Source organism: Phoxinus phoxinus (assembly GCF_949152265.1).
Source record: "Phoxinus phoxinus genome assembly, chromosome: 21".
NCBI lineage: Eukaryota > Metazoa > Chordata > Actinopteri > Cypriniformes > Leuciscidae > Phoxinus > Phoxinus phoxinus.
The window spans coordinates 5,202,300-5,221,253 of NC_136896.1; the positions used below are offsets into that span (position 1 = coordinate 5,202,300).

General features: G+C 42.5%; 1 protein-coding gene and 1 long non-coding RNA gene across 6 annotated transcripts; both read right to left on the bottom strand.

Moving 5' to 3' along the window:
* Window positions 1-279: 279 nt before the first annotated feature.
* LOC306989624 (uncharacterized protein) lies at window positions 280-10,151 on the bottom strand. Of its 5 annotated transcripts, none has more exons than XM_079595474.1 (4): window positions 2,189-8,233; window positions 1,737-2,009; window positions 1,561-1,646; window positions 281-915 (listed from the first exon to the last, which is right to left on the bottom strand). In XM_079595474.1, the coding sequence occupies exon 1, from the start codon at window positions 8,193-8,195 to the stop codon at window positions 2,604-2,606; it is 5,592 nt and encodes a 1,863-aa protein (XP_079451600.1). In that variant the 5' UTR covers window positions 8,196-8,233; the 3' UTR covers window positions 281-915; window positions 1,561-1,646; window positions 1,737-2,009; window positions 2,189-2,603. The 5 variants fall into 5 exon arrangements, 4 of the variants coding, with proteins under 4 accessions (XP_079451601.1, XP_079451600.1, XP_079451599.1 ...); XM_079595473.1 differs by having other exon boundaries at window positions 282-915; window positions 1,543-1,639; XM_079595472.1 differs by having other exon boundaries at window positions 283-915; window positions 1,543-1,646.
* Window positions 10,152-10,497: 346 nt separating this feature from the next.
* LOC306989959 lies at window positions 10,498-11,181 on the bottom strand. Its single transcript, XR_013795786.1, has 3 exons — window positions 11,069-11,181; window positions 10,663-10,712; window positions 10,498-10,556 (listed from the first exon to the last, which is right to left on the bottom strand). It is a non-coding gene; the product is annotated as an uncharacterized lncRNA (long non-coding RNA).
* Between the last annotated feature and the right edge of the window lie 7,773 nt (window positions 11,182-18,954).

The window sequence follows — 18,954 nt, forward strand, 5'->3', positions numbered from 1 at the left end:
ACGTACATTTCCAGAAGAAAATGTGAATGGTGCTTGCAGTGGCAAAACTCGACACTCGGTTGCACACGAGTATATTATATTGTTGTAAATGGCACATAATAAATGTTGAGTATATAAAGCTCATTTAAATGTAAGCTTTTAAATGACCCGACCACTTACCATCTTTAAAGAACCATCTGTGAATATACCTGGATCTTCTCTGAAGTTCACAAGAAAATATTCATAATGTGACAATGATGACTAACTTTCAATAACATTCAATAAAGACAAAAACACAGTGTGTGTCAATTAACCAAATGTTTATTTAAAAGATTTTTTTAAATGCCTGTTGTGTCAAATTCCACGCAGCAAATGGATTAGATCAGGGATGGGCCACTTGGGTCCTGGAGGGCCACTGTCCTGCAGAGTTTAGCTCCAACCCTAATTAAACACACCTGAAAAAGGCAATCGATGTTTTCAGGATTACTAGATAGATACAGGCAGGTGAGTTATCATCAGGGCTGAAGCTTAACTCTGCAGGACAGTGGCCCTCCAGGACCGGAGTTGCCCATCCCTGGATTAGATCCTAGTGTTGTACTAGTTATTAGATATACTTTGTATTAAAATTATCTTTAAAGCATTACCCCTAAGATTATAAAAATATATATTTTTTATTTATTATGTACTAGTTTAGCCTATAGTGCTGAGAATTTTGTTGTGAATACATTTGTAAAAATGCTCTTTATTTGAAGGAGTGGGTAGCTCTGAAAAGAGCCGTTGTTGTCTTTAAAAAGACATTTGGTTTCAACTTTGGAGTTCCACCCGCAGACCGTCTCTCAGGTTTGCTCAGGAGAAGCTGGTTTCAATCTGCGCTCAGGTGAACTCGGTCTCTGGTGTTTCTATGCTGAATGGCACGCATCTGTCTCCCTGGATATCCTGAGGGCAGAGGAGATAAAACGTATATGATAATGTTAGTGAATTTATTTGAATTGTTTACTTATTGAGCAGCATAGTTGATGGGTCAGATGTAAGCCTTTAGTTTTTACATCAAATCATACATCTTTGAACAAAACTCATGGTTTTTCCTGCATTTAACTTTTTTAGCATTTATTAATCTTTGTTAGTGATTTTTACATTTACTAATACGGTACATTGTTCAAATCAAAAGTTGTAAGTGTTAACATTAGTAAATGCAGTGAACTAACATGAATAAACATTGAACAGCAGTTTTTAAAATAAATAACTGTCAAAAAGTTCATACTGGAGTGATTAATATCATAAAGCACATAGCAAGTTGTTGTTAGCTAGCAGTTCATTTTATTCAATTGTTAGCTGTATGTTAGAAAATTAAGACTATTAGTTAAAATAAACCTTTTGATTCTATTATTTTTATATGCAATATGATTATATAACAAAATTATGAAATCCAGTGGTAAAATCTGCTCTTTTTTTTAAATAAGAGAGCAAGATAGGACAACAGTGTCTGTTGGCCACCAACGAAGACATTTGACGCGGGAAAAACCCTGAAACCATTGTATAATAAAATGCACTGAAATACTACACCTTATCAGTAGTATTGACCTCAGTGTGCTTCTTCCTCTGCTTCTTCATCTGCTTCTTCATTCTTCAGAGTTGTCCTCAATGCCATAGTTATTTGGACCTGTTCTCTGGGCAATGAAATTAACAAATGAACAATGGGATCATGAATACACCCATACTAATGAAAATTAAAAAACAAACTCAGAAATAAAACTTACGGAAAGAAATTGACACATAATCTGGTATCCAGCTCGTCGTCGTCATTGATGTAGCACACGTGATCTTCTCAGACAATCTCACTTCATTTGGCTGGTTCATGAAAAACATAAAAATTAAAATTAGAGATTCAAATATAACATTTCCATTCAAACGCGGTTATGAAAAGCAGTAGTACACAGCTAAAGCAAAAAAATGTAACACTTAGCTTTAGAAGGTAAATTGCACACTCATATCCAGACAGGACAGCTATGGTCTCCCAATTCTTCCTGCAACTTTACAGAAGGGCACATATCAATCATAGAATAGCAGGGGACTGCATATCCCGCACAGATTGTCACAAATTTTGTAGATTGAACATCAATTCAAGTTCAAATGTATGTTATAAGGTCAAAATCAAACATTACAATGGTGTCTTGCTACTTCTCTCTTTCCCTTGTCTTTTATAACTTACTGCCACTGTTGCACTGACTGTCTGTGTCCTCCCTGGAGCTGTCACGCTAGTCCTCTGTCCTTCCTGCTGCTGCTGCTGCTGACGTTGCTCCTTCCTCGTAGCTCAGTGGTATAAACCCTTAAATTGACCTAACCACAATCTCCTAACCACAATCTCTAACGCCACAATCTAACCGCAACACGACCATACGCGCCAACCCGTTTGATGAAGGCTGTCGAAGTCCCGTTGATGTCATGAATCCAGGTCCATTGGCAACGGTTCCGTATGGCATAACAACCCAACCATACGCGCCCAACCGTTTGTATAAGGCCGCGGAAGCCCCACTGTAGTCATTAGTAGCCGATGCAGTGGCAAACGGTTCCGTATGGCATACTAGCTACCGCAACATACAACAATACCGGTCCATCACAAAAACTCATTTACGCAAAATACAGTACACGGGATTGTGATAACTATGATAACTATGCAAGACACCTGACTGAAGGCACAAATCCGGATGAGAGATGTATATATGATCCAGTAGAGTGTTCTTTTTGGTTGTTGCTGTGGTGATCAGTTGCGTGTATCCTTTAGACTGGAACAATTCCAGAACAGTTTTATTCCCTGCGCTGAGGTGATCCTCATTAAAATCTCCACAGATTAGTGTGGGGTGTTCGTCCACCATGTCCAAATAATCCAGCAGACTCTTCAAGTTTTTGGAGAACTCTTCAAATCCGTAGTGTGGCGGCCTGTACACAGCAGCGATTGTCGCTTTGATCGGGCTATCCACTTTGATGACGACATACTCCAGATCGGTCACATTTTGCACAAACTGCCTAGCCTGAGCTGAAATATGCTCTTTGCAATAGATTGCGACTCCACCACCAGCTTTCTGTGCAATTTCTTGGTGTGTCGAGTAGGAGACATGTCTATTTCGCATAAATGCGTTGTACCCTTCCAGTTGGACGTGGGGTGTCATGAGTGACCCGGTCAGGTGAGTTTCCGTCATGCAAAGAATATCCGACAGAAGCAGTTCGTGATGGCATCGGATATCTTCGATGTGTGATGACAGTCCTTCTGTGTTGTGATGGATTATTTTCAGCGTTTGATCCAAGTTGGTTTCCCTCACCTGCTGTAAAAGCGGCATGATTCCTTCGAATGATGCTCTCGTCATGTTTTCCAACGATGCTGTGACTGTAGCATCGGCATAGATCTTCTTTTCGCTGAAGTCCGTGATGTGTAGTCCACGAAGCGAGGTCGTTCTGCTGAGGGCAACGTAGGCCATTCCCGGCTCGAATATCTTCTTCAGTGAAACCACGGCATTCTCCAACGTCATGCCTTGGACTTTGTGAGCTGTGCAGGCGTAGGCCAACTTGATGGGGAATTGTCGACGAACGGCTCCTTTCCTCAGACTTTCTTCGGATCTCTCGATGTACACACAGTCGTCGTCTTCACCTTGCACCCTTTTGCGGTTTTTCTTCCCTGCATGTGGATTGTCGAGCTGAAGCCCTAGCATGTGTACGGTGTCGATTCCATCTTTTGTCTTATTGACAATACGAGAAATCTTCCCAAAGCACCCATTGCATAGACCGTCCTCGACATCCAAATTCCTAGTCACCATTATGCGTACTCCCAACGCAATTTGTATGGTGTCAGGCAAGTCGTCCTTTTTACCGGTGACGGGCCTCGCTTGTCTCTTCATCCCTCCCGTTCTTGGGTCTTTCCTGTAGTCTTCGGCATCGATGGTAATGATGTCAGTGTGAAGAGCATGGATTGTTTCAGTGTTGTGTCTGTGGACTTCCTTGTTGGTGGCAAATACGTGCAGTGCATCACACGGGCAGTCTTTGGGGTCCTTCACAGCCTGGAGCAACAAAGCTCGATCTTCTTCGGCAAGGTCGTCGGTCTTTTGCTTCACCCGTATGCGGTTTAAAAGTTGGGCAAAAGCCAAGTCTTCTTTCTGACGCATGATCTCGGAGAGAGTAACCATTTGGAAATGGTCTTTCCAGAAGTCCAGGACATCCTCTTCGTACACACAGAGGGGTTTGGCTTTACCCAGAGGTGGCAGTTGATAAAAGTCGCCCACGGCAAGGACAGAGATTCCCCCGAAAGGTTTTTTGCTGCCTTTGATTTGCTGACATCTCCAGTTGATGTAGGCAAAAAGATCCTTCGAAATCATGGACACTTCATCGATGATAAGAATCTCCACGTCGCGTAGTTTTGCTCGAAGCTCATCTAGGGCATTTCCAAGTCCTTGATACGGTGGCTTCAGATTCCTTGGAAGTTTCAAAATGGAATGGAGTGTTTTACCGGAAATATTGAATGCGGCCGTTCCAGTAAACGCACTCAAGAGCACCGTAGGCACGGAGAGATCCCCTTCCTCCCGTAGTCGAGGCAGTTGTCGCAGAATCTTGGTCGCTTCCGTGTGTATGCACTTGATGACGTGCGATTTGCCACAACCAGCACCACCTGACACGAAGTAGAAAAACTGTTCTGGATTATGACCCCACACACGCTTCTGACACCACTGGCAGATCGTGTAGAAGATGGCTGCCTGCGTCTCATTGAGACTTCTGAACAACTTCCTGACAAATTCAACACTCATCTGCGGTGCCTCTATTTGTGGCACGACCCCGTCTCCATGTTCAAGAACCTGGAATTCTGGGATATCATCTTGTACGTCCTCATCATCCGGAATGATGTCTTGTCGTTCGGCGACGCACTCCAAGCGATCCACTTCTACTTCAGGTGCAAAAGCGTTCCATGCGTTCTCAGGCGGTCCTTGCCGTTCCAGCTGATCGAATGCCTTGTCCAACTCGTCACTGTGTTTTTCAAACTTCTCCTTGTTCGCTTGAACTATGGCACAGACAGGAAACAGCAAACCAGGGTGAGAAGGTAGTTCCACAGATGCACCTTTGTAAAACGTCTCGTAGGTTGGAAATCTTGGAGGTTTAAGCTGTTCGTTGGTCCGATGCGGCATATAAAGCTTTAGTAATCTACAGTAAAACTTTTCGGATTGTTTTTTCTCCGAATAACGTGCAAACCTAATGACTGCAGCCTTCCCAGACGTTCTTTTCTGAAAAAAACCCATGCCGTTGAGCAGCCGGTGAACATTTTTGCCTTCCGTTTGCTGACCATACACGATGCGGCACTCCGAAGCAAAATCTGCCAGGCACATCTTTTCAAAATCACGCGTTTGAGGCCTTGCCCTGTATTTATCGATCATCCCCGACATCCAGACGTCCTCTGAATCTGGATTTTTATTTTGTAGGACACTAAGGGGAAGACTCATCTTTAGCGCGTCATCATCCGTCGGTAGAAACACAACACTTCGTGAACACTTCTTCAACGGTAAGCTGCATGTTCGTGCCACAGACTCCTGAGCGCTAACTTGCCTGTGTTTGGAGTAGGCTTGCATTATCTGCTTCATCTCATCTTCCTCGCTAACGTTCGTCTCGCGCACACTCTTGATTACGTTTTTAAGTAAATCACCCATTTCATTCTCCGGCTTGGAAATGTACGAAAGCATGTACATAACGCAGCTAAAAGCGTCAAGAACGAACTGAATGTCCATATTGGCGTTCCATGCCCTTAATAAATCGGGATTGTATCCATTCACCCAAGACTCCTTTGGATCACGCTTCAGCAGAATCACGTTGGCATTGGACAATGCTTTGACGTTCTCATTGTAATCCTCGATGGACATCTTACACGCCGTCAGTAGCTCTGACAAGCTGTCAAAGGAGGCTTGGGGGTCATTCAACAGATCCCACACCGGCTTGAGTTTGGTCCTGGCTTCGCTCATTGCCTTTCGAGCAGCTTCCTGTCTCAACTTCCTTCTGTCCGCTTGCTTTTGTGCTTTCTCGTGCTCTTCTTCAGGACGCTGTGGTTGTGTGGTTTTAGACGCAAACATGCAGCTTCCGGATGGAGAAGTGTCCGTGTCATCCTCTTCTTCAGGACGCTGTGGTCGCGGACGAGTGATCTTGGTGCTAGACACCGGTAGTTTGGGGAACCCAAATCGACACAGTACATTTCCCTTCTTACAGGACTTTGAATGGTTCCTGCTGTGAAGCTGGACCTCTGTGACGATCCGGTGAAGCTCAGGATCAGCCGAGGAATCGGGCAACTGGCAGGTTATGTTGCGGTCGATAAAGTTACAAACATCCTCATCAGAATCCTGTTCAAACTCGGGTGCGTCCTTTATCCAAACAAGAAGATGGATATGTGGGCTTCCTCTAGCTTGGAACTCCACTCGGTAAAAGTAGTCCTCAACTTCACCAATGGGTTGGGCTGGCGACAAAAGCAGATGAGTCATTAGCGCATCCACCCGTTTCTCAAACATACGCATGACAGTGACTGGGTTGCTTCGGAGGATTTCACACTTCGTCATCCAGTCAAGCTCGGAAAAGTCGACGTGTTCACCTTGTTGGGCCTTGATTGCGGTTATTACTTCAGGCCATCTCATTTCGGCTGCGCTGAACGTGCAAAAAAACGTAGGGGCTCCTAACTGTCTTATCATAGCCTGTAGATCTCGCAAAGTTTTCTCCCAATACGATGGAGTGCCTCTCAGTGGTTGCATGAACCGTGTGGCGTCTCTGTTGTGTAGCAATCTTTCAACCTCCCGGTTGTCTTGAAGCAGTCTGTTGGAAATTCTCCGGCCATCTCTTGTAATAGGTTTGCCTTTTCGCAACTGGATAGACATGCTGTTTCTAGCCAGGTGCGTTTCCGTTACAAACTGTGCAAAGAAAAGATAACTCTGATCTTTTGCAAAACGCGTGTCCACGCTGAACAATCTTGCGTTGAAATACATACTGGGAGATATTGAAATTTGTCTTTCCTCGTCAATGGAATTCTGTCCAGTGGGGAATTGAACAGGGAACGCCATGGCTTCCAGCTTTGGGATTTTGAAAAATCCAACAGGCTTATGTCCTTGTGCAGGTGCGATACTAAATATTCCCTCACCGTACGACAAGATCTCCTGTCCGATGTCGGGCGGCTGCATGCACGTGTCTAATGTGAGGCCGGGTCGAAGCTCATCCTTTTCCTCAACGCTAACTTGTTGCTCATCCTGCTCAGCAACATCGACTTCTTGTTGCTTCTCAGAGACATCAGCTTCCTCGTCTAGGTGACTTTCAGAGACATCAGCTTCCTCGTCTAGGGGACTTTCAAATACAGCAGTTTCTCTTATGGAGATATCCCTGTATTCTGAATGCATTGCTTTCAGCTTTGATAAAGCTGCAAGCACGTTATGCATATTCACAGTCTGGAACTGCTGGTACCCTTTAAACTTAACGTGTCTCTTCAGCTTCACCTGCAGCAGCTGGGCCTCACTTCTTGGTCTTGGCAGAGAGTTGACGGTCTGCTCCATCTCGGAGGGCACACACACGACGGCACCACGTACTGCTCTCTGCTGTCCTTTGGGTAAAGAAACTATTTTTGCAAATGGTAAAATTTTTGCAATGAGTTGACGCTCAAGGACATTTAATTCATCCAATTCCGCAGGGATTGGTGGCAACTCCAGTTTGTTAGCTGCTGCAATTGAAGACATCTGTCCTCTCTTAAGATGGTTGTCACAAGTGTGGCAAATCCATTCCTGTCTTCTCTCTTCCGGTACTACGCAGGAACCTGAGCAGGCACTATCACAAGCGTGAACATACTTCCCGGTTAGGCAAGACGCTGCAACATGAACGTTTTTGTCATATCTCGTTCTATTACAGACCTTGACTTGATTAGGAAACAGGGCTCTGTGGCAGACTGTGCAGACATGTGTAGGGCCATGCTGAATCTTACACCGGAATGCATGTATGGCACTTTCCATCGCTTTGTTAACCAAAGGCTGGGGTGTTTCTTGGCTGGAACGGATGTAAGGTCTATATTTCCTTTTTATCCTGAGTGCGCATTGCAATCGATGAAAAACGCGATATGTAGCATCGGCAGCACATTTCTGGGTCTTGCGCAGGGTACATCGCAGTATGTGATGTGCTCTGAACTCTGGGTCACCTGCATATCTCTTAACCATGTAGGCTTTCATTTTCCTCTGGAATAGAGTATCGGTGCTGTACCTCCTAACCATATTGTCTTTCTTCTTCTTCTGGAAGAGAGCATCTGTGCTGTACCTCTTCTTCATGTATTCTTTCTTCTTCTTCTGGAAGAGAGCATCTGTGCTGTACCTCTTCTTCATGTATTCTTTCTTCTTCTTCTGGAAGAGAGCATCTGTGCTGTACCTCTTCTTCATGTAGTCTTTCTTCTTCTTCTGGAAGAGAGCATCTGTGCTGTATCTCTTCTTCGTATTCCCTTTCATCTTCCTCTGGAAGACGGTATCCGTGCTGTATCTTCTCACTATAGACCATTTCAATTGGTTTCGGAAGAGAGCATCTTGATTATACTTTACCTTATTTGCTTCTCTTTTCTTTGATTGGTATTGCAAAGAAGTGGCATACCTCTGTCTCTCACAATCCCTTTTTTTATGTTTTCTGGTGGCATAAGGTGCAGCCCTGTCCTTAGGTTCTCCGCCTTGTTTTGACATTTTAAATGTTTTACGCATTTCTTTTCTTCTCCTGTGCTTATTTGTTTTATCTACCACATATTGGTTTTCAGCTCCTGAGCCAACAAGATTTACTTTGGCTTCAACATGTGTTACTGGTTCTGGTAGAGCTGAAATCATTTGTGATACCTGTTCACAGACAGATGTTGAAGGCATCTGGACAGACTGTTGCTCTGTTTCAAAAGATACAGGCATGAATTCATAGCTGGTCTCATCACCACGATCCTGGAAGATCTTGAGAACTCTGTCTGCCATGTCACTCAGGTGGGTGAAAGTCAACATGACAGCAGTTCCATGGCCAGTAGGATGGGGCAAGCCTGCAGCAGTCCTCGAGTGAGAATCAAAGTATCCGTACCGTCCAGATCCGTCTCTGAACACAGCAATACACTCAGGAGCAACAATGAGCAAAGCATGCCTGACATCTGTGGAGAGACACTGCAGTCTTTCAGTGAGTGGAATGCACCACTCTTCAGTGCCAGGGATCCCTGTGGCTCTGAGGTATCCGATCATCACTCCTGACTTCAGCACATTGTGTGTCTGGTTAAATGATGCAACACTCAGCGGTATTTCCTCCATCGTCAGAAGGTTGCGATTAAACTGTCTTTCAGCAATAAGCTGCAATTTAATGCTGACATATAACGCATCTCCCTCCTCTAGAATTCTATCAAGGTCAGGCATCTTGAACGCAATCCCTTCACTCTGGTTGGCCAAAAATGTCAACGCTACACAGGTGCACTGATGATTTCTTGAGAAACTGTCATACCTATAATCACCCTGACAATGAGATGCCTGCACAGACAAAACCCTGGGTGCAATATCACCACCTTCTGCATGCATTCTACCCGAAAACTGAGCTACAGCTGCACTGGTGCTTGCCTGTTCAACCTGTAAATAATCATTCATGAAATTAGGCTGCTGGTCAAAATTAGTGGCATAGAATCTGTGTTAAATTTTAAATCACAATTCATAGTGTTTGACATAAAGACATTTTTGAAAAGTTATAAAGAAACTAAAAAAAGGCAAAAAATGTGTTTGTAAATTATGATACACTTATTAGCTCAATGTTTTTTGAGCATCAAATCCGCATATATTCATATTAGAATGATTTCTAATGAGCTGAGAGACAGCTGATGCGAGCTTGACTAAAGTGACCAGCTAGAACTAACGCTAGGCTGGATTTAATCATAAGGTGTAAATTGCAATCAAGGTTGTTCTTTTTTTTTTTTTTTTACAAATCAAGCACTCAAATTTAATCGAGGAATCATAACAGTCCTAGTCCCAAACATTAAGGTCCCCTGAAATTAGCATGTTGAAATCCAAGACACAGATATCAATAGTACCCGGTTATTCCTGGAGGCTCTGGTCTGTTCATCCTCAAGGTCCTCCTTTCGCCGACGCACTTGTTGAGCCTGAGATCTCTTTCCTTTCCGCGGCATCCTTTAAAATATGAAGAGATAAAAAGAATAATTGTTGACAAATTTATCTAACTAGGTAACTTCTAAAAGTAGAGATTTTACTTTCAATACTAAAAAAATCAAAATTAACCATGTATTTATTTTTAATCCTCAAAAGTAATGCATAATAAAATACACTTATTTGTTAGTCAAATTCATTTTGACAGGACATTCTCCCTTTGATAGGCACATACTTCGAAACGTCTCCCGATGTAACTGCTGTTGAGCCTGAAAAGATAACAACTGTAGTACTCTCAGGAAGAAAAAACAAAACAGTTAAACAACAATGAAAGAGACACTGTGTAAACTTGTAAAATGATTTTTTTTTTTTTTTTTGGGGAGCGGGGGTGAGAAATTAAATGCTCTCTGCAGAAAACGCCAAAACACAAGGAACCTGTAAAGACACAGAACAGAAAGACGTATTAGAGCACAGGGACTACAATTATGGTGATGTGATGAAAATGACATAGTACAGCTTAAGAAACCATATTAATACTAACCAAGGAGAAAAGTGCAGCAGAAGATGCAGGTTGTGCTCTGATCAGTCAGTCTGAAAAAAATAACAATAACAACATAATGAAAAATGACTAAACTCGAGTTAACTATCCATAACTTATTCAATATTAATTATATATTTATCTCAAGAATCGTCTTTTTCTTGAAGTACATTCTTTTCAAGAAGCAAAGTTATGTCAAATATGCGTCCTAAAACCTCTGATGGACTGGCCATCCAAAGTGGTTTGGAGAATGGATGGGTAATTAATAGTTTCTTGCATAAACAAAACAGTTTTTATTTTAATAGCTTTTTTTTATCCTGATAATTTTTTAACTATAACTATTTTCTAATCAAGAAGCCAAATCTGAAGCATTTTGTATTTGTGGCCATGTCCCTAATTAAACCTTTACCTTTAAAATGCAGTAAGGATTCGTGAAAACAGTATTCTGAAACAGAGAAACAAGAGTGTCATAAAATTCAACACCACACTCACAACCCATGTAACTTGAACTTTCATTGCAAATAATGCTAACACTGCGGGGGAAAGCTGAAAATTTTCACCTCACTCCACTGTAATTTTCTACAAAAATCTACACATTGTCATAAATAACCTGAAAATACTTTAGTTTATTAAGGTTAAATCTTGCTAACCACTCTTAAAATAAATGGGGAAAGTACTTACTTTAGGAGGTGTTCTGAGTAATTGATTTGTATGTAACACTTTATAATATGGTTTGATTTGTTAACATTAGTTAATGTATAACAAACCATGAGCAACACATGTGTTACTGTATTTATTAATCTTTCTTAACATTAGTTAATAAATATACAGCTGTTCATTGTTTGTTCATGTTATTTCACAGTGCATAACTAATGTTAACAAATACAACTTTTGATTTCAATAATGTAGCTATATAAATGGTGAAATTAATATTAACAAAGATTAATAAATGCTGTAGAAGTGCAGTTTATTAATAGTTAATGTTAACTAATGAAGTTAGAAGTTAAACTAGTGTTTAATAAATGCAACCTTATTGTAAAGTGTTATCGATTGGTTTCAGACGTCTAGTGAATTTAGTTCAAAGTGAATCGGTTCAAAGGAGTCATAGTTCGCGAATCGGACGTGTAACGTTACTATCCCAGTAGTTAGGACATCGCATAAGATTGTGTCAACACAGAAAACATTTCATCACTGGGTAAGTTAGTTTTTTTCTCGTTTATTTAAAGTGTAAGTTAGTTTATGTCAGCTGAATGTGCGGAACGCTTTTCAGAGAAGATAAGGCTAATTGTTTTTCAGCACAATTCACACCCAGCGATAATTCAGGAAAAAAATCGTGAAACTTTGTTGTTCCGAACTTTTACCATCGTGTCATTTGAATTTGATTAATTGAGCGAGGGGGAGACAGATTTGCAGTGCTTTAAAGACGGTGAGGGCGCGCGCGCGGTTCGAGCTGGGGCGCGCTCTCTCTCTCTCTGCTCGTTCTTTCAGTGCGCGCCCTGTCACAAGCGCAGCAGTAATCTATCACTCACCGATCAAATCAAGCTTTGGCGGGACAAAAATTCGCTTTGGAGGCAGCCAAAACATTTTTCAATGCAGGATAAACCCTGAAAAAAAGCTGTCTACTGTGCAAAATTGTTTTCTTAAACATTATATTTGCACTTTGTGGTTTATGATTAGAAAATTGTGTCAGTGAGCGTGCACTGAAATCTGCTATCAATGTATTTCTTCACCGGTGACTAATCTAACCGCCTTCGATTGGATGTTGCATTTTTAAACTCAGCAGAAACGCGTCTGATTGGCTGTACTGCTCAACGCTGCCTTTGATTGACGTGAAGCGACCTGCATCAACGACACTTCATTCTAACATCCATCCATATGCATGAATGTAAAATAAATCAAACACACAAAATATAATTTTACGTTTTCACACAAAGATATAAGTGTGGCTAGCCTGTAAGCCTTACTTTTCATACATTACCATCTTTACAGAGAAAAGGGTAGCTTCAGTGTAAACACAACACAACTGATATAAACTAACGTTACACCTCATATTAATACCAATAACATTGCCTACATTATATTTGCACTTTATTGTTTATGATAACTGTCAGTGTGCGCGCACTGGAATCCGTTCTCACTAGCTGCTACGTTAACCTTTGATTGGGCGTTAAATGTTTTACCTCAGCAGAAACGTTAAAATAAGCGCCAAAATGAATACACTCCTCACACAGCGAGTAAGTTAACGTTAACGTTAAGCTATAGCTACACAAACATCAAAAACCAAAGGACGCAATACAGCCATCAAACACACATATAATTTTACGTTTTTACACAAAGACGCTGTAACGTTAGACATTATCATACATTACAATATTGACAGAGAAAAAAAAAAGTTCTAGTGTTAGCAAAAACGATATAAACCACATCTCATATTGTAATACAGATAATATTACCTACATTTAATAAAAAAAAGAGCTGCGTTTGACATTACAAGGCTTTATAAAACAGCATATTTGACAACAACCATCTGAACTCACCTCAAGAGAATAATGCGGGAAGTTTGCAGTTCTCCTCCGGTGAAGTCGATCTCTCAGCCAATCAGCAGCGAGCTTTGATTGTACGACCAATAGAATCACACCTTCTAGTGATGAGTCGGTCATGAACGACTCGTTCATCGTGAACAAATCTTTAATATGACTCGGAAGCGAATTGTCTCGAAGCTGTGTCCGAAACCGCTCACTCCTTCACTCCTTCACTCATTCACTAATCCCTATAGCACTATATAGGAGTAATGAAGTGAGTGAATTCGGACGCTGACGTGCGTCGGAGAGATGAAGCTGTTGCAGATACGGCTTCGTCACACATAGTGATTTAACTACTTTATATCCAGTGGTGGGCCTTCTCTGCTGGCCCTGTCAAAATCAAAAATATTTGTTTTCATAATTAAATTAAAGTGTGTCTTAACGTGTCTAAATTCAATTACTGTCTATTTCAGCATATTACAATTATATTTCCAGAAATAATGGTTATTTTGTTTTGAGGCTGAGCATTTTCACGTGAATAAATGCATTGATCAGAGAAGTTTTGACTGTGTACTACAATGGTCTAGAGTCAGAACTTTTGACAAGCCTGTCTGAGGTTCTAGGTTATAATCTTTTATTTTTTTTACTCATCCAAACCGAATATGTGTGTGTATATATATGTGTACATATATCAGTGGTTGTGTATCAAGCAGGGACACTACCGTGTGCATTTCGTTTTGTGATTTCACCGGAAGCTCAGCACAGATGCACAAGAGGTTGATGTGATGTTCGTTACCACGACAACCGCCTGCGCGTCCATGCACGTGCTTCTTGTGTATCCTTCTGTTAGCAAATTAAAATATCATGCATCTCAAGCTATAATTTAATACTGAGCAACAGTGCGTAGTATGTATGTAATGCTCTTGTCAATCATCAGTAATGGAGCAAACATATATGAGAAGCTATGTTATATCCCTGCCTAATAAACTATTTTTAACCCTTGCACAAAAATATATTTGGGAAGGAAGCTCCGCCCAACCTGGCAAAACGAATGCTGGTTACCCTAGTTACTGTTTAATTCCTATGGATAAAATAAGATATCTAAATAATTTTAATTAAAAAAAAATGTTTTTATGTGCCACAGATAAAGTTTTTTTTAAGGAATAAAAGAAAAATCACTGAAACTACAAGTCATTTTGTAATTAAAGTAATTCATGTTGTTACTTACACGTTTATACCGAACAGCATGTTTGGACTATCAACTAGTCTTTGAATATCATCTCATAAACTGTATGAGTCAAAAAAAAGCCGAACTCCATGTTTCTACAATTTTCTACAATTTTCTGGAGCTGATATATGGCTTGTATATGTTTTATGGTTGCTAGGGGGCCCTAAGTGGTTGCCAGGGCGTGGCTATGAAATTATTAAAATATTTAGTAACGAGTGCCTTTAGTATTGCACGAGGCCTGCAGCCTCGTGCCTATGACCTATCACAGCCGTGCTGATATCATTTAACATTTAGTTAGTCATTGTGGGTGGTTGCTAGGGTGCTCTTAGTGTATATCTGCATCTCCTGGGGTTAGGGTTAAGGTTAGGCACTCGGCCTACGGCCTCGTGCCTACAAGTGAGTTTTGCTAGGCGGTTGCTAGGGTGTTCTGGGTGGTTGCTAGGCAGTTGCTAGGGTGTTCTGGGTGGTTGCTAGGGCACCACAGATGGTTACTATGAGGTTAGGGCTAAGGTCGAGTGAGTTTTTATAGAGTATTTAAAATCTCTATTAAACGAGTGCATTATAATGAGTGCACGAGGCCTGCGGCCTCGTGCCTATAGCTTGTGGTTGCTAGGGTGTACTGGGTGGTTGCTAGGGCACCACAGATGGTTACTATGGGGTTAGGGCTAAGGTTAGGCACGAGGCCTGCGGCCTCGTGCCTACGAGTGAGTTTTTATAGAGTATTTAAAATCTCTATTAAACGAGTGCATTATAATGAGTGCACGAGGCCTGCGGCCTCGTGCCTATAGCCTATGGTTGCTAGGGTGCTGTAACTGGTTGCTATGGTGTGGCTATGAAGATTTTAGGCCATTACTTATTGGCTGCTGGATAATATAAATCCTCTGAGGGAGAGAGAGGGGGAGACATGCAGGGGTGTCAGGCCCTTTGTGTCTGTGTGTGTGAAAAATGACAGTTGGGATTTGAATTTCTGAAAATTCCGCAATGTTAAGTCAATGGGACTTTTTTGGCCGCTTTTTCGTCCGCTGTGCGAACATCGTACACCCGATCGCTTAGAAAAGATATAGCACACCTCTCCTCAATGGGCCGGTCGTTTTGACACCTCCCTCAGGGGTCTGTGACAAACGGTGCGGGGCGAGTTTCGCGCCAAACTTTGTCCAGAATAAAAAGAAGAAGAAGAACTAGAACGTACATTTCCAGAAGAAAATGTGAATGGTGCTTGCAGTGGCAAAAAACACGACCCGGTTGCTAGAGTGTGGTACATGATTGCATACGATTTTGCATACGAGCCAACAACCATGTCTGTACGATGTTCTGCTGCTGAGATATGGCTTTTTCATGTTGTTCGGTTGGTTGCTAGGGTGTTCTGGGTGGTTGCTAGGGTGTTGCTAGGGTGTTATGGGTGGTTGCTAGGCAGTTGCTAGGGTGTTCTGGGTGGTTGCTAGGGCGTTGCTAGGTGGTTGCTAGGGTATTCTGGGTGGTTGCTATGCGGTTGCTAGGGTGTTCTGGGTGGTTACTATGGTGTTCTGGGTGGTTGCTAGGGTGTTATGGATGGTTGCTATGGTGTTGCTAGGGAGTTCTTAGGTATTTTGGGTGGTTGCTATGGTGTTGCTAGGGAGTTCTAAGGTATTTTGGGTGGTTGCTAGGGTGTTATGTGTGGTTCCTAGGGTGTTTTTAATGTGTTTTGGGTGGTTGCTATGGTGTTGCTAGGGAGTTCTAAGGTATTTTGGGTGGTTGCTATGGTGTTGCTAGGGAGTTCTAAGGTATTTTGGGTGGTTGCTAGGGTGTTGCTAGGGAGTTCTGTATTTAAAATCTCTATTAAACGAGTGCATTATAATGAGTGCACGAGGCCTGCGGCCTCGTGCCTATGAGTGAGTTTTTATAGAGTATTTAAAATCTCTATTAAACGAGTGCATTATAATAAGTGCACGAGGCCTGCGGCCTCGTGCCTATGAGTGAGTTTTTATAGAGTATTTAAAATCTCTATTAAACGAGTGCATTATAATGAGTGCACGAGGCCTGCGGCCTCGTGCCTATAGCCTATGGTTGCTAGGGTGCTGTAACTGGTTGCTATGGTGTGCCTATGAAGATTTTAGGCCATTACTTATTGGCTGCTGGATAATATAAATCCTCTGAGGGAGAGAGAGGGGGAGACATGCAGGGGTGTCAGGCCCTTTGTGTCTGTGTGTGTGAAAAATGACAGTTGGGATTCGAATTTCTGAAAATTCCGCAATGTTAAGTCAATGGGACTTTTTTGGCCGCTTTTTCGTCCGCTGTGCGAACATCGTACACCCGATCGCTTAGAAAAGATATAGCACACCTCTCCTCAAAGAGCCGGTCGATTTGACACCTCACTCAGGGGTCTGTGACAAACGGTGCGGGGCGAGTTTCGCGCCGAACTTTGTCCAGAATAAAAAGAATAAGAATAATCGTAATAAGTATGAGCAATAACAATACTGTTGCCTTGCTAAAGCAAGCACCAGTAATAATAAGTATGAGCAATAACACTAATGTTGCTTTGCCTATAGGCAAGCACCATTAATAACTAGAACGTACATTTCCAGAAGAAAATGTGAATGGTGCTTGCAGTGGCAAAACTCACCACTCGGTTGCTAGAGTGTGGTACATGATTGCATACGAGCCAACAACCATGTCTGTACGATGTTCTGCTGCTGAGATATGGCTTATTCATGTTGTTCGGTTGGTTGCTAGGGTCTTCTGGGTGGTTACTAGGGTGTTCTGGGTGGTTGCTAGGCAGTTGCTAGGGTGTTCTGGGTGGTTGCTAGGCAGTTGCTAGGGTGTTCTGGGTGGTTGCTAGGCGGTTGCTAGGGTGTTCTGGGTGGTTGCTAGGCGGTTGCTAGGGTGTTCTGGGTGGTTGCTATGGTGTTCTGGGTGGTTGCTAGGGTATTTTGGGTGGTTGCTATGGTGTTGCTAGGGAGTTCTTAGGTATTTTGGGTGGTTGCTAGGGAGTTCTAAGGTATTTTGAGTGGTTGCTATGGTGTTGCTAGGGAATTCTGAGGTATTTTGGGTGGTTGTTAGGGATTTCTAGGGTATTTTGGGTGGTTGCTAGGGTGTTATGGGTGGTTGCTATGGTGTTGCTAGGGTGTTATAAGGTATTTTGTGTGGTTGCTAGGGTGTCATGGGTGGTTGCTATGGTGTTGCTAGGGAGTTCTAAGGTATTTTAGGCAGTTTCTAGGGTGTTATGGGTGGTTGCTATGGTGTTGCTAGGGTGTTCTAACACACACAAACTTGCTCACACACACACACACACACAATATGAAGTTATTAAAACCTTTAGTATGGGGTTAGGGTTAAGGTTAGGCATGAGGCCGGTATTTAAAATCTCTATTAAACGAGTGCCTTATAATGAGTGCACGAGGCCTGCGGCCTCGTGCCTATGAGTGAGTTTTTATAGAGTATTTAAAATCTCTATTAAACGAGTGCATTATAATGAGTGCACGAGGCCTGCGGCCTCGTGCCTATAGCTTATGGTTGCTAGGGTGCTGTAACTGGTTGCTATGGTGTGGCTATGAGGATTTTAGGCCATTATTTATTGGCTGCATGATAATATAAATCCTCTGAGGGAGAGAGAGGGGGAGACATGCAGGGGTGTCAGGCCCTTTGTGTCTGTGTGTGTGAAAAATGACAGTTGGGATTTGAATTTCTGAAAATTCCGCAATGTTAAGTCAATGGGACTTTTTTGGCCGCTTTTTCGTCCGCTGTGCGAACATCGTACACCCGATCGCTTAGAAAAGATATAGCACACCTCTCCTCAATGAGCCGGTCGATTTGACACCTCACTCAGGGGTCTGTGACAAACGGTGCGGGGCGAGTTTCGCGCCAAACTTTTGTGTGGAATAATAATAAGAAGAACTAGAACGTACATTTCCAGAAGAAAATGTGAATGGTGCTTGCAGTGGCAAAACTCGACACTCGGTTGCTAGAGTGTGGTACATGATTGCATACGAGCCAACAACCATGTCTGTACGATGTTCTGCTGCTGAGATATGGCTTATTCATGTTGTTCGGGTCGTTGCTAGGGTGTTCTGAGTGGTTGCTAGGGTGTATTGGGTGGTTGCTAGGCGGTTGCTAGGGTGTTCTGGGTGGTTGCTAGGTGGTTGCTAGGTGGTTGCTAGGGTGTTCTGGGTGGTTGCTAGGCAGTTGCTAGGGTGTTCAGGTTGGTTGCTAGGGCACCACAGATGGTTACTATGGGGTTAGGGCTAAGGTCAGGCACGAGGCCGCAGTTTAATCTCTATTAAACAAGTGCATTATAATGAGTGCACGAGGCCTGTGGCCTCGTGCCTATGAGTGAGTTTTTATAGAGTATTTAAAATCTCTATTAAACGAGTGCATTATAATGAGTGCACGAGGCCTGCGGCCTCGTGCCTATAGCCTATGGTTGCTAGGGTGCTGTAACTGGTTGCTATGGTGTGGCTATGAAGATTTTAGGCCATTACTTATTGGCTGCTGGATAATATAAATCCTCTGAGGGAGAGAGAGGGGGAGACATGCAGGGGTGTCAGGCCCTTTGTGTCTGTGTGTGTGAAA